The sequence below is a fragment of the Artemia sp. Qi Xiang Cuo genome, chromosome 19 (assembly GCF_049724085.1).
Source record: "Artemia sp. Qi Xiang Cuo chromosome 19, ASM4972408v1, whole genome shotgun sequence".
NCBI classification, from domain to species: domain Eukaryota; kingdom Metazoa; phylum Arthropoda; class Branchiopoda; order Anostraca; family Artemiidae; genus Artemia; species Artemia sp. Qi Xiang Cuo.
In genome coordinates this window covers 20,070,245-20,082,651 of record NC_142812.1, presented here as the reverse complement: position 1 = coordinate 20,082,651, position 12,407 = coordinate 20,070,245, and the positions used below count along the sequence as shown (strand labels likewise).

At 34.9% G+C, this 12,407-nt stretch overlaps 2 protein-coding genes across 5 annotated transcripts in view; one reads left to right on the top strand and one right to left on the bottom strand.

The window, feature by feature from the left end:
- The window catches only part of LOC148940591 (uncharacterized), a 40,986-nt gene extending 39,422 nt beyond the window's left edge, over nt 1–1,564 (bottom strand). Inside the window, exon 1 of the mRNA XM_089105584.1 lies at nt 1,046–1,564. Within this exon, the coding sequence (XP_088961710.1) occupies nt 1,046–1,158 (113 nt within the window). The 5' untranslated portion in view covers nt 1,159–1,564. The remainder of the gene's footprint in view (nt 1–1,045) is intronic.
- Nucleotides 1–12,407, top strand: part of LOC148940590 (uncharacterized) — a 394,960-nt gene that overhangs the window by 371,850 nt on the left and 10,703 nt on the right. For all 4 annotated transcript variants that reach the window (XM_089105580.1, XM_089105582.1, XM_089105583.1 and 1 more), the window contains 3 exons: nt 2,937–3,035; nt 6,626–6,694; nt 11,291–11,359. In XM_089105580.1, the coding sequence (XP_088961706.1) occupies nt 2,937–3,035; nt 6,626–6,694; nt 11,291–11,359 (237 nt within the window). The remainder of the gene's footprint in view (nt 1–2,936; nt 3,036–6,625; nt 6,695–11,290; nt 11,360–12,407) is intronic.

Here is a 12,407-nt window from a genome sequence, read left to right as displayed (position 1 = left end):
TTAACACGAAGCCAGCTGCTAACCTCATTTCCTACCTTAACTACAGCAGTGTTATTCTCGTAGCTAGCACTAATCACTTTATTGTATTTGTCTGGTATACTATACAAGGATAAGACCATCGCTAAAGCTTAACTATCTATAGAATCGATAGCTTGCTCATAATCTATAAGACTAAGGGCTAAAGGTGTTCGATAACTCAGGCACTTCTCAATTATTGATCTAAGAGTTATAATTTGGTCGACATCCTCTACCCTTTTTAAAACCGCCCTGTCCTTCTCTGAAAACTTTTCCTTGAGCAGCTCTCAGAATTTTTCTAGAGCAGGCTAATGCCTGGTAAATGCCTTTGTAGTATAGCCTCTGAAACTGAGAGGATTTCAATATAGTTTTTCAAAAATTTTAAACCGATTGGCGGTCTTAGAATTTTATTCAAAATAATTTTGTCCTTGTTGTGCAGATGAGTATATGTCTCAGAAAAAACAAAATAAACCAAAAATTTTTATTTTCATGCGGTACAATCTCTTTTTCTGCTTAAAAATAGCATCGGAATTTCAATTTTGTTGCTGCACTTTCTTTTACTTAGAAATAACACTAGAAATTTTAATTTTTATTGTGATCACCCTCTACCGATAAACTACAGCCACTGTTTCGACATCAGTGCTCACATTAAAAAGATTAATTGAAAAAAGACATTGACGGCCGAATTTCTGGAGAAAAACATGCCAAGTACTCATACTTTGCATGTAACATAATATAAAACATTTGAGAGCCCATATAATACATGAGGTACAAAAACAAAAAACAAACAAAAACAAAAAAACAATGAACTGAGAACAGAAAAAAAGACACGCGGAAAGAAAATGCACTCAAAATTATCATTGATGAAAAAAAAGGAAAAAGGATATAGTAGCTTCTCAATAAAAAACGAAGAATTAGAAAAGGATTAAAAACCTTTGCAAGCAGATTTGCCTGTTTGTGACAGATTTTTATTGGTTTAGATTTTTCTGGCTAGTTAAGTTTGTGTCAGCTGCTTAATTTAAGTGCTTACCTAACTTTAAGCTCCTGCTGGTAGTCCAGCGTAGAGGTAGATGTGACTCTTCGCCTCCATTCCGAACGGTCCTGGCCAAGCGTGACTGCCTCTTGGAGATCAGTACCGATCATGGAGAGGTACTGGGTAAGGCTGTCCCTCCATCTGCGCCGGTGTCTTCCACAGGGGCGCTTCCAGCTATGTTCAGGGGGATATAAATTATGCTGTTTCTAGAATGGAGCTACAAACATTAAATGTGGCAAAGACATGATATTGCTGATACATTCTAGGAAGCCAGAGTGAATCATACTGTGGCTTTGATCACCACAAGAAAAAATATAGAGGAAGTGGAAATTTGACATTCAAGATCTGAAATCAACAGGGAGTGGGTATGATGTAAAGAGGTGGTGATTGGCAATCCCAGATATGCTATTTTATCAGCCTTTTTGACAGTGTAATTGCTTAATGTGATGCTGGTAGGAGGGCCACTCTTCCCATGAAAATGTAGAACTGCCCACTTTGGGGAATTAAGCTTAGGGCTCAATTTTTTGTAACAAGACTGCAAAAAAAAAAAATGGGAATTAAAGCTCAGAGGTAATTTCTTGTAACTAGACTGCAAATCAAGGTCGTATCCAGGGGGTGCGGGCTAGGGATTTGGACCCCCTCCCCCCTGAAATGTTTGTCTGACTCGTAAAAACATAACAAAAATGGATATAAACAATTTTTTTTATGAGTTTTCTTAGGTTTTTTGTAAGCCCCCCCCCCCCCCGAAAAAAACCTTGTGTAACCTCCCCCCCTAAGAAAACCGGGATACGGTCCATCTGCAAGTAAAACTTTTTGGGGGATTTAAACTTCAGGCTTAATTTGTTGAAACTAGAATGAAAATACAAAAATTCGAGAATTAAGCATCCCACTTTTGGAAGTTAAACCTCAGACTTTTTTGTAAATAGACTGCCAATATCACTTTTTTTCAAAACGTAGATATTAATTAGGGTGAGGTTTAATGTGTCATAAACAAGTGCGTACATAGGAGGGGCGGGGGTGAGCCCTTTCCGAAGTGTTTGTCCAACTCATTAAAACGTAACAAAAATGTATATAAACAAATTTTTGATGACAAGGTGAATGCAATTCTCTTTAAGATTCTCTTTAAGATCTCTTAAGAAATTACACAATTTTTCTTAGACTCATAACTTTTTGTTGGTAATTATAAGTTAATCGGTGTAAGGTCAGTGACGTGGCTCTATAATCTGGGCCCCAGACCTGGGGCGTAATTTGCTAGGGAGCAGTGGGGGGGCAACTGCTCCCTCCAGTCCCTCCCCCAGATCTCAGTTTGCTCCCTCAGCTGAAATTTAGTTTCTGCAAAAATCATGTCAAAACTAAGATAAGCCTGCATAATTCAAGCATCCTTAAAAACAGGTGTTTTCTTCAGTATATCTTTACTCTTATGGTACTATATGGCTCATTTTTAGTTTTTCACTGTCTTTTTCTCTTGATCTGGGAAAATTGACTCCAACTGTGCTCCCCCTCCAGGATTTTAACAAAATTACGCCACTGCCCCAGACAGAGAGGAATGGCTTGCCACTGTCCTGAAACCAGCCAAGAAACCCCTTGTAGTCCAAAATAACCTTCGAGGACTTAAGTAGATGAGACTTAAGTAGTTAAGTAGTTAAGTAGTGAGAGTTAAGATGGGACTTAAATAGTAAGTAAAATTTTACATGTTAGGACTCATTGTTGGTGATACTTTTATGAAACTTTGGAGTTATCAATATTTCAAGAGGGATACTTTTGACAAATTTATCTTTTTCGAAATTTTGTCGTTTAGGGCTTTGGTTAGCTAGCATACGCCGTTCTTTACTCACAAACGTCTGACCAAAAAATATTTGATAGTTCTATTAATTGATTCTTTTTCTAGGAAGAAAAACGAAATATCGAATTATTGAAACGCAGCCTTTCTCAGGGCTCTATTCTTGACATATTTGACGACAAAGAACAACATGGATGCATTAACACGGTAAGACTTGTTGCACCAGTCTTGAAAATGTAAACTAAACTAAATATGTGAGGAAAACGTGAAAAAATTAGTAATTAAACTAATGATTATTTACACTTTAGAAGAAATTAACTCAATGGTTAAGTATAAAAGGCTCTAGATAATCCATCTAAGAACTGGAAGGCAGGCGAATCCTCTGCAGTCTGCATCCAGCATGAGATTAATAAATAAAACTTACAATGACCAGGAGCCCAGTTTTCAACTAAGTAATATTTATAAATTGAGTACTATCTATTATTTCTTATTTTCTTTTTTATATAGAAAATAAAATCTAATATTTTTCATGCTGCTCAATTGCTGAGTTACTTTAGAGCTAATCAAGTTTTTCAGAGGCAATCTGGTCCAGTCAGCCGCGTTTTTTTAGGTTTTAGCGTCAAAGCAGACACAATTCAGTCAACTTTAAGCATTCATAAGGATATTTCCTAGAAATAAGAATTAATTTAAAATGGAAAAAACATACATCATTGAACAATAAATGAATAGATAAAATTTGAGAAGCCCATCGAATGATTTAAAACAAGCAATTAAAACGAGCACTGATTCTTCGTTTACATTTCCTCCGCGCTTTTTTATAGACTTTGTTAGGTCTGCCTTTGCTATAATGGTTGCAGTAACAGCTGCAACCATTATAGCCCGAGCCATGACCAATAGTACCCAAAAATTTAAAAACTAGTATTAAAAAACACTGTCTAGTGAGGAAAAATTGTCATTTTCAGCTGATTCGGGTATGCTAATTATTATATTAGTTAATCTTAATAGTAAAATGTTATTTTGAAAACAAATTTACAGGAATTTTGAAACAGATTCTGAAACCTCTCAAAAATTGCGTCGGATCAAAATGAAAAATCCATCGTTTGAATATCCTTTGTTGAAAACCCTGCACAGCAAATTTACAACCACCTCCATAAATAAAAACGATTTTGTTTTGTATTTGTAGCATTGACCTCTTTTTTTTCTTCTTCTTCTTCTTTTTTTTCTCTTTTTCCTCTTTTTCCTGACCTCTTTTTTTTCTCTTTTCCCGACCTCTTTTTTTCTTCTTCTTCTTCTTTTTTTCTTTGAGAGTTAGGATTCTGTCGTAATTTTTATTGTTTTCATGGGCGGCAAAAGACTTTTGATAGCCTTTTCAATTATTCTTTTATTTTTTGCAAGCCACTTAAGGATTTTCCTGCTTCTATTTCCGTTTTGTTACGCCGGTTTTATGTTTTCAGTGAAACGCTAGTTTTACAGAATTCAACAGATATAGATAAATATCACAAACCGGTTTGCTTGAAACAGTTTATCAAAAATATGCTGCATAAACCGCGAAGCAGTAATTTATTGTTGTTTTAAATATCACAAACCGGTTTGCTTGAAACAGTTTATCAAAAATATGCTGCATAAACCGCGAAGCAGTAATTTATTGTTGTTTTAAATATCACAAACCGGTTTGCTTAAAACAGTTTATCAAAAATATGCTGCATAAACCGCGAAGCAGTAATTTATTGTTGGTTTAAATTTCAACCTTTTAATCAAAGTTTAAAAATAAGAACTAGCGTAAATAAGATTAGGACTGCCCCTCCCCCATCCTCTCAAGCCCTCTGAATTGCTTGAATATCGCTTGTCCTTTAGTGAAAAAGATACGTGTTTTGAACATTATAAGTTTATTTTTGTTTGTCATAACATCAACATCAAAAAAAGAAATCATGATCACCATTGTAAAACCATTGACGCTCTTGCTCTTAAAGGTTTTGTGGAAGGAGATGTAGCCAGTTTCTTATTTGTGACAATTTTTGTTTGTTTAAATTTGACTTAATTATTCATTTTAATTTCTGTTCAGTTTAGGATTCGTGTATTCATTCATTATAGTATTTGTTATCTTTACTGGCTTTCAGTCATCCATTTACAGTAATTTCTGTTAGTTTCTGGTTTGAATTATAATTTGGCTGTATTTTTGCTCGTTTTAGGTTTTAATAAGCTTATTTACTTTTCTTAATTTTTTTTTATAGAAAAGGTTTTTTCAATTATTTCTTTTCGTTTTCTAATTGACAAAGTTTTATTATTGGTTATTTTTTGTATTTTTGTACGATTTAAGCAAGATTTTTCCTTTTTTCTGCTTAAGACTTAAAATGCTGGAAAGGTATTTAACTTTACCGCAAAATCTCGACATTTAGTAAAAAGGCTCAACCAGCCATAGTTTGCACATTAATATTTAATAATATTTTCAGTGTAAAATTTGTGGTGCAGATGATGTTGCATAACCTAGATGCATGAAGTACAGACGCGAATTTAGTGTTTTCAGTGCCAGAGGAAAATTTTGGTTCCCACCCCTCCCCCCACCTCCATCACCACCACAATATATATAGAGTATATATATATATACTCTACTCAATATATATACTCAATATATATACTTTTCAAAACTGGAAAAGATGAAAGCTTAGAACGGCGGTACTTCTATTTGTGAGATGAATCTGGCAAAAGTTAAGAAAACGTTTTATTAGTAGAAAACAGTTGGACTCAAACAGTGTTGGTGCAAACTCTTTAAACTAATCTAAAGACTTTTTAAGTACTTTTCAAATACAAGTGTGACGCTAAAAAAAAAAATGTCATGTCATTCATAAAAATTGGCTTTTTTTATAGACAAACGTGACTATGATGTAGCCCGGGCATAAGTCTTCAGTGATTTTGTGGGTACCGGTATCTGGTTCAAGGACGAATTTGTCTTTAATAATTGAAAGCTAGATGGCGTTACTGTTATGATTTACAACTTTTTAAAATCTCTAGTATGTGTACATCCTCAATATATCTACTTTTTCGTTTTAGTAGACTTTAAGTGAATTCATCCTTATTTAAAGCAAAATCTTTTGGTACTTGTTAATTAAACGAAACACACCTAAGAAGTGAAGTTTGGTTAAACCTAATGAAATATAACCTCCATATAGCCTTTAGTTTATATAATAACATAATTAGGACTATATATTTGCACATTAGTGGGTCGGGGGAAAATTATTTGTACAGCGCTCCTAACTTGGCCTAACATTACCTGACCCCCACCCTTCCCCTTAATGTGCAAAGATATAGTCCAAATTATAGTCCAAAGTCCAATGCATTCTGTGACCTGTTATCTGTCTTTGTGGCTATGAAACCGGTTTTCTGAGATCTAACCAGTGGCGGATTCAGAGGGGGGAGAGGGGGGCGTGCACCCCCCCCCCCTAACGTAGTCTAAAGTAGTGTAATTTACTTAATTAACGCAAGTTTGCGTTAATTAAACTTGATCCTAACGGAATTTTATCGGATCAACCTTTTTTGCCCCCCCCCCTAAGAAATCCTGGATCCGCCCCTGGATCTAACCTAAGCGTAATTCTTGAGTGTTTTTCGTTTAATTAACAAGAACCAATCTTTTTGAAAACCCGGTAGGTGGTTCATTAGCTTAGTTTAGGTCGAATATTTTCCAATAGAACAAAAATTTTCCAACAGTTGTAAGCAAGTCTCTTTACTGTTAAGATAACTCAAAATACTGACACACAAATAAGTGCTTTTTTTGTCCAATTTGATTTTTTTTTTTTTTCAAGGAGACTAACATCATGAAGCAGGACACAGATAATATAATAAATAAAATGCCAAAGGAACAGCATCAAAAGGTAAGTGAGATTTCGTAGAGCTTAAAGTATGTGGTTTTAGAGTATTTGCCCTATTATGGACCTAATACTATATTTTCATTTGCATTTTGTAGTATCAACTCAAAATAAATTATAATACTTTATACATTAGTCACCTGAATTAAAAAGTCACCTCAAATCAAAGAGTCATGCTAAAACTTAGAACTATCAAAAATTAAACAAATATGGGAAAAGTTTAGCTTGTGTCTTAGAGAAAACAATACATGTATTCAAACGTTTATTTTTTAAGGCGATATTTTGAGACGAAATGGACTCATTTAAGAATATTTTCAATAAGATATAGTGATTTTGTGAGAATGGAAGTGAAGATTTTTTTTAGTCCCAGTTCTTTTGAACTTGATTTTTCATAAAATTTTGCGTAAAAAAAGTTCGTAATCGTTGTTTAAGGATATATGCAAAAGAACGCAGATCGTGGTGCTATTTTCAAAGTTAATTAGAATTATCTCCATTTCTCAGCCCAAATAAGGAAATTGGAAGTATATGAAAAACGCCTCCTACTAGTGCTTTAGTATTTGGAAACGTGTATTATTTGGTTAATTAGATTATAGGTGTGGCCAAAGAGTTGGAGAAACATGTAAGAGCGGAAAGTGCCACTAATGCCGCAAATAAAAATCATCAACACCATCTAGCGTCTTGGGACTTCACTTGACCTGAAAAAATACAATGCAATTACCAAGAGGTTTTGAAATTACCAATGGATTAACAAGAGGTTTTCTAAAGCCTAAATTTACTGAGATTCACCTATCCCGGCTAGCCCTTCAAATTTAGCCAATTTCTTTTTGGTTTAACGCTGCTTTACACATTGAAACAAGAATTTGTTAATTTCATTCCTGTGTTTTTCATTTGCCTAGAGTTTGTTATCAAAATCATAGTACGTAAGTCATTTGAGTCATAAAAAATGGTAGGCCTGCTAATTTTAGCTTAAAAAGAGTATGACTTCCAAAACAAAAAATAGAAAATGGTAAAATATGGTCAAGTTTTTTTGGTGGAGGGGGGGGGGTGGGCGCTAAGAGTGTATTCGTGTTTTGAGGTTTTGACCTTTGTGTATAGTTTGGTTGAGGTCGAGTAAGTCAAGCTCCTTTTGTCCTTTTATCCTTCTTTTGTTCTTAAATAATTGAATTGTTAGTGTTGTATTGTGTTTAGTCCTTAACAGATTATAGCCTCTGGGTATTGTTGTGAGATACGTATTTTTAAAAACCAATTGTTATTATTGAAGTTGCAAAAGACTGACATTCCAAAAAGAAAATAGGCAAGCCTATTTCAGAGTTGGTTTTAGGGGAGGGACAGATGGGGCACTTGCCCCGGGCGTAGAAATTTTAGGGGCACAAAATTTCAAATAAATAGTCTATCAAATATAATCATTTTTTAACCTTTGAAATTTTATTTTTATTGAAACGAAGCAGACCTTATCTCAGACCTTATATCCTCCTGTGGCGCCAGATGAACCCAGGGCATCCACGAAGAGGCGCCAGTCATCTCGCATGTGTGCCGCCACCCAAACATCTTCCCATTTGGGTTGGATTGTCGTGTGAATGTTGGACAGGTCCCGTTGATAGGTGCGACGCAAGTTGTTCTTTGTTCGACCTCTACTGCGGATTCCCTGAGGTCGCCATTTCCAACATTTTCTCAGGATCCTATCGTCTTTCATACGGATCACGTGCCCAAGGTATCGCAATTCCGAATGATGTCTGCAACTATGGCCTGAACTCTACGTGGCTTGCCTGAGATAGAGCAAACTATCAGGTTTCTGGCGTGATCTTTCAAGTCGATGTTCAGAATCCTCTGATGGTAGTTGTTTTTGAAGGCAAGAATCCGTCTCTCTTGTTGCTGGTTTAAATTCCAGCACTCGCTGCTGCAGAAAAGTGCAGAAAGGATATTGCTACTAAATAGCCTCATTTTTAATTTCATAGAAGGCTTTTTCGATTGCCATGCTGGTTTTAGTTGGTTAAAAGCTCCACTGGTTTGCCCTATCCTCAGCTGCACTTCCTGCTCGCTTGACCCCGAATTTTCCGCTGTGTTGGCGAGGTACCTCAACTCTAAGACCTGCTCAACAGTTCAATTTCCACACTTTATGTCCAGGGGAAATCAGTAGTTGCCATGCTCTTTTTCTCCTCTGTGTTAATCTTGAGGTCATCAGTAATTTCAAGTCGTTCAGCAATTTCACGGAGAGTATTGAGAAGATCCTGGAGTTTCGTCTTGTTACTTTCCATCAAGGCAATATCCTCAGCAAAATCTAGGTTGGCTTGCTGTTTGGCTTCTCCAATTTGGATTCCAAACTCTGTGCAATCACAGAGTATGTAGTCGACGGCAAGGACGAAGAGGAACGGAGAAAGAATACAGCCATGTTTTACGCTGGATATGATACGGAAATATCTAATAATTAATCAATTATTAATTAAATAATAAAATAAAAAATAATAAAGTAATAATAATCAAAATAGTTGATTTAAAATAATTAATAATAATTAAATAATTTAAATAATAAATTCAAAATAATTGAAAAATAAATTATGAATTAATTTATAAATTCAAAGATATTTGGTTAATAAATGAAGATTTTGTTAAGATTGGATATGAAAATTCTGTGGGAGACAGGGGGCTCTACTCAAGATTTTGCCCTGGGCACAAGAGAGGCCAGAACCGTCACTGGCCTATTTTGAGCAATATCACAAAGATGGGGCTAGGCTTGAATGTCGGTGCAACCAAGAAGTAGCCTTTCTTAATGAGGGAATCGATCGCCTAATGACGGAATACAGCTACCATATTTTTCCTCCAGTTTCTATCGAAGAAGTTGTTAATTAAAAATTCCGGCAAAATAAAAATATACTGTCAACCTTCTTGGACTTGAATAAAGTATTTAATTGTGTATATGGAACTAAATTATGTATTAAGTAAACTAACATTGGGTTCCAAAACAGTTTATGAATTGTGTGGCTCAAATGCTCTCTATAATTAAATATAGTTATTTTTTTACCCTGTACCTTTTATACCTATTATATACCTTATATTTATATACCTTTTTGCCTATTTACCTTTTTAATAGTTATTTACCTTATTTTAAATATAGTTAAATAAATGTAGTTAAACATAGTTGTTTACCAGGCTTCAGAGGTTCAATTCCATTGAATCAAACGAGATGCTAGCATAAAAACCTACAGAATGACGGACATAAAAAAATCGTAGCGTATAAAAGTTTGCTGTCTCCAACATAAATTAGAAATTTCCCTTGGCCCCTCCCCTCAATTAAATATCCACTGAAATTTTCAACTTCATCCCCCAGCTGTGAGGAAAACCGGATAGACTTGCAGTTTTTTTTTATTTGGGAAACATTAGTGTACAAAGAGAAAAGGTAACCCTTTCCTCTTTTAATACTATTCTTTGTCCATCTGCATGGGCATATGTCTGAAGTCCATTTTTTTTTCTACGTATACAACTCTTTTTAAAAAAAAGGAATGAATTCTCAACGTTAACATTTTTAGTGATCTAAAAAAAAGCCAAGTGCCAAGCTCGACCCCGCGACCCCCCAAGATTTAGAGTCAGGTACCCTACCTAGTTAGCTTTTAAATTACTTTTGTTTGTTTTACAATTTTAGTGTATTTATGCATAAAAATCCACGGGCTTTCTTTAGACTAGTGTTTTTATAAATAAATATTGAGAAAATTGGGTTCTCCCATAACCCAAGGTTATGAGAAATGGATGACTAGTGACATTAAAAAACAATAAAAACGGTGTAATCGTGGAAAAATAATAATAATATGATAGTATTTACTCACACAGTCTATACTTACTGACTGGTTGGTCACAGTGACCTCCCCATTTTTCCTCCATTGCATAACTCTTCTCAAGATAAGTGTTGTCAGTTCAAATAAAGCTGGTGTCAGCTTTAAATCAGACCGTGGATTCTCCTTTGCTGCAGTTGGATTTTTTCTAGAATTTTACCAAATTCCGTCCCCCTGCCCAAAAAAAATCTGCAAAAAAAGTATTTATTAGAAAATATTCAAACGGTGGATATTTTGCACATAATGGATGTGTGAATATTCTCCTTCGATTGTACAATAGCCATAGGCCTACATAAACCCTTTCAGAATTTGGGGCTTGCTCTTAATCTTTGGAACAAGTGGGGCATTTCCCTTTCAAAATGAAATGTTGAAATTCCCTATAAGCTTTATTTAAATGAAATGTTCACAAACTGGGTGTCATTTGTGAGATGGGGCAGGGATTTCCTCCCCTCCTAGGCTCAAAAATTTCAAAAAGGGTGCCAAAATAGGGGACTATCAAGAAATGATGGTGAAAAAAGGATTTCCTTCAGTCTTCTCCCTCCTCTAAAAATAATCATTAACCTTGGCCCTAACCCAATTCAAATCCTGTCCTTGACCCTAACCCAACTTTGTGTGCTAAAAGATTCAACGAGTGATTTGCAATCTAATAGTGTTTATACTCTGGAAATTCATCTAATTTTAAATTACTTTTTGACACCAATTTAGCAAATTAACTTGTACTTCTATCAAATTGTTTTGCGTAACAATTATTTTGCAATTGATATTTTAATCATTTCAGCTACTCGAGGAATTTCGTCACGTTCGTGAACAAATGTTCTGCAATGATAATAATCCTCCTAAATCACAGGTATGTTACTGCTGATAAGAGATAATTTTTGATTCAGTCAATAGCTAATTGTTCTTTGGAAAGTCGTACGTTTTTACTGAAACTAGTAAGTCAGCTTTTATTTAAGGGTGCGATTGTTGACCTCTGTTTGGGAATGAGAATACAATAGGGAACTATATTATTCTCATCCAAGATATTCAAGCTATTTCTAAAATTAAATAGGGTATCAATACCAGGAGTGCCAATTGGAGGGAGCAATTACCACCCCCTCCTAGATTTTGAAAATTCCTTTTTATGTATCTTCAACTTATCAAAACTGAAAAAATAAACCTTCCCTCCCTCTCCTGTGTTTTTGTGAAATGGTACCCCTGAACAATACCCCCTTGTACTCTTTGAATTTTATTTTTACTCAATTTGAGGTAATTTGACGTGATGTGGTTAAGAACTACAGTATAAGATTATGCTAAGGGGCCTAATCCTCTAGGCTCCTATTTTGCTTAAAAAGGTCAAATGGGATTTTTGTTTGCTTAACAGGCTATTGAGGCTTTTGGTGAAATTATGTACGATAGATAGTATTTAATCAATAACTTGGTAATGGAAAGTTAGAAAATACTTATCATTACAGCAGCTTCAATTCAAGAAAATTTAGGGGGAAGGGTGAATCAAACCTATTTTTATAATGTCCAGAGGCGAGGGAAATTTGTCATTCTTTTCTTTTTGTAATGAAAACATCAAAGAAGGTATTTTTCAGCGATAATATCTCAAAAAAGGTATTTTTGAAAACCTCGAGAGGATAAAGAATCTTTGTGGACAGGGCACAGGATTGTCTCCATTGACACCACTACATCAATAAGGACTTCTTTGGACGCCGATATTATCTTTTCTTAATGTATGAACAATGAAGTGCTATTAGACACAACCTAAGTATGTGTAGCGTTTATAAAGGGCATATGTCAGAAAATGCACGTAAAATACACTAGTCTATTTGATTTTTCCTTTATCTTTGCTAAGAAGGAATTAACGAATTTCTGTCTTATCTTTTTAGAGATAAGGCAATCTTCTGCATATG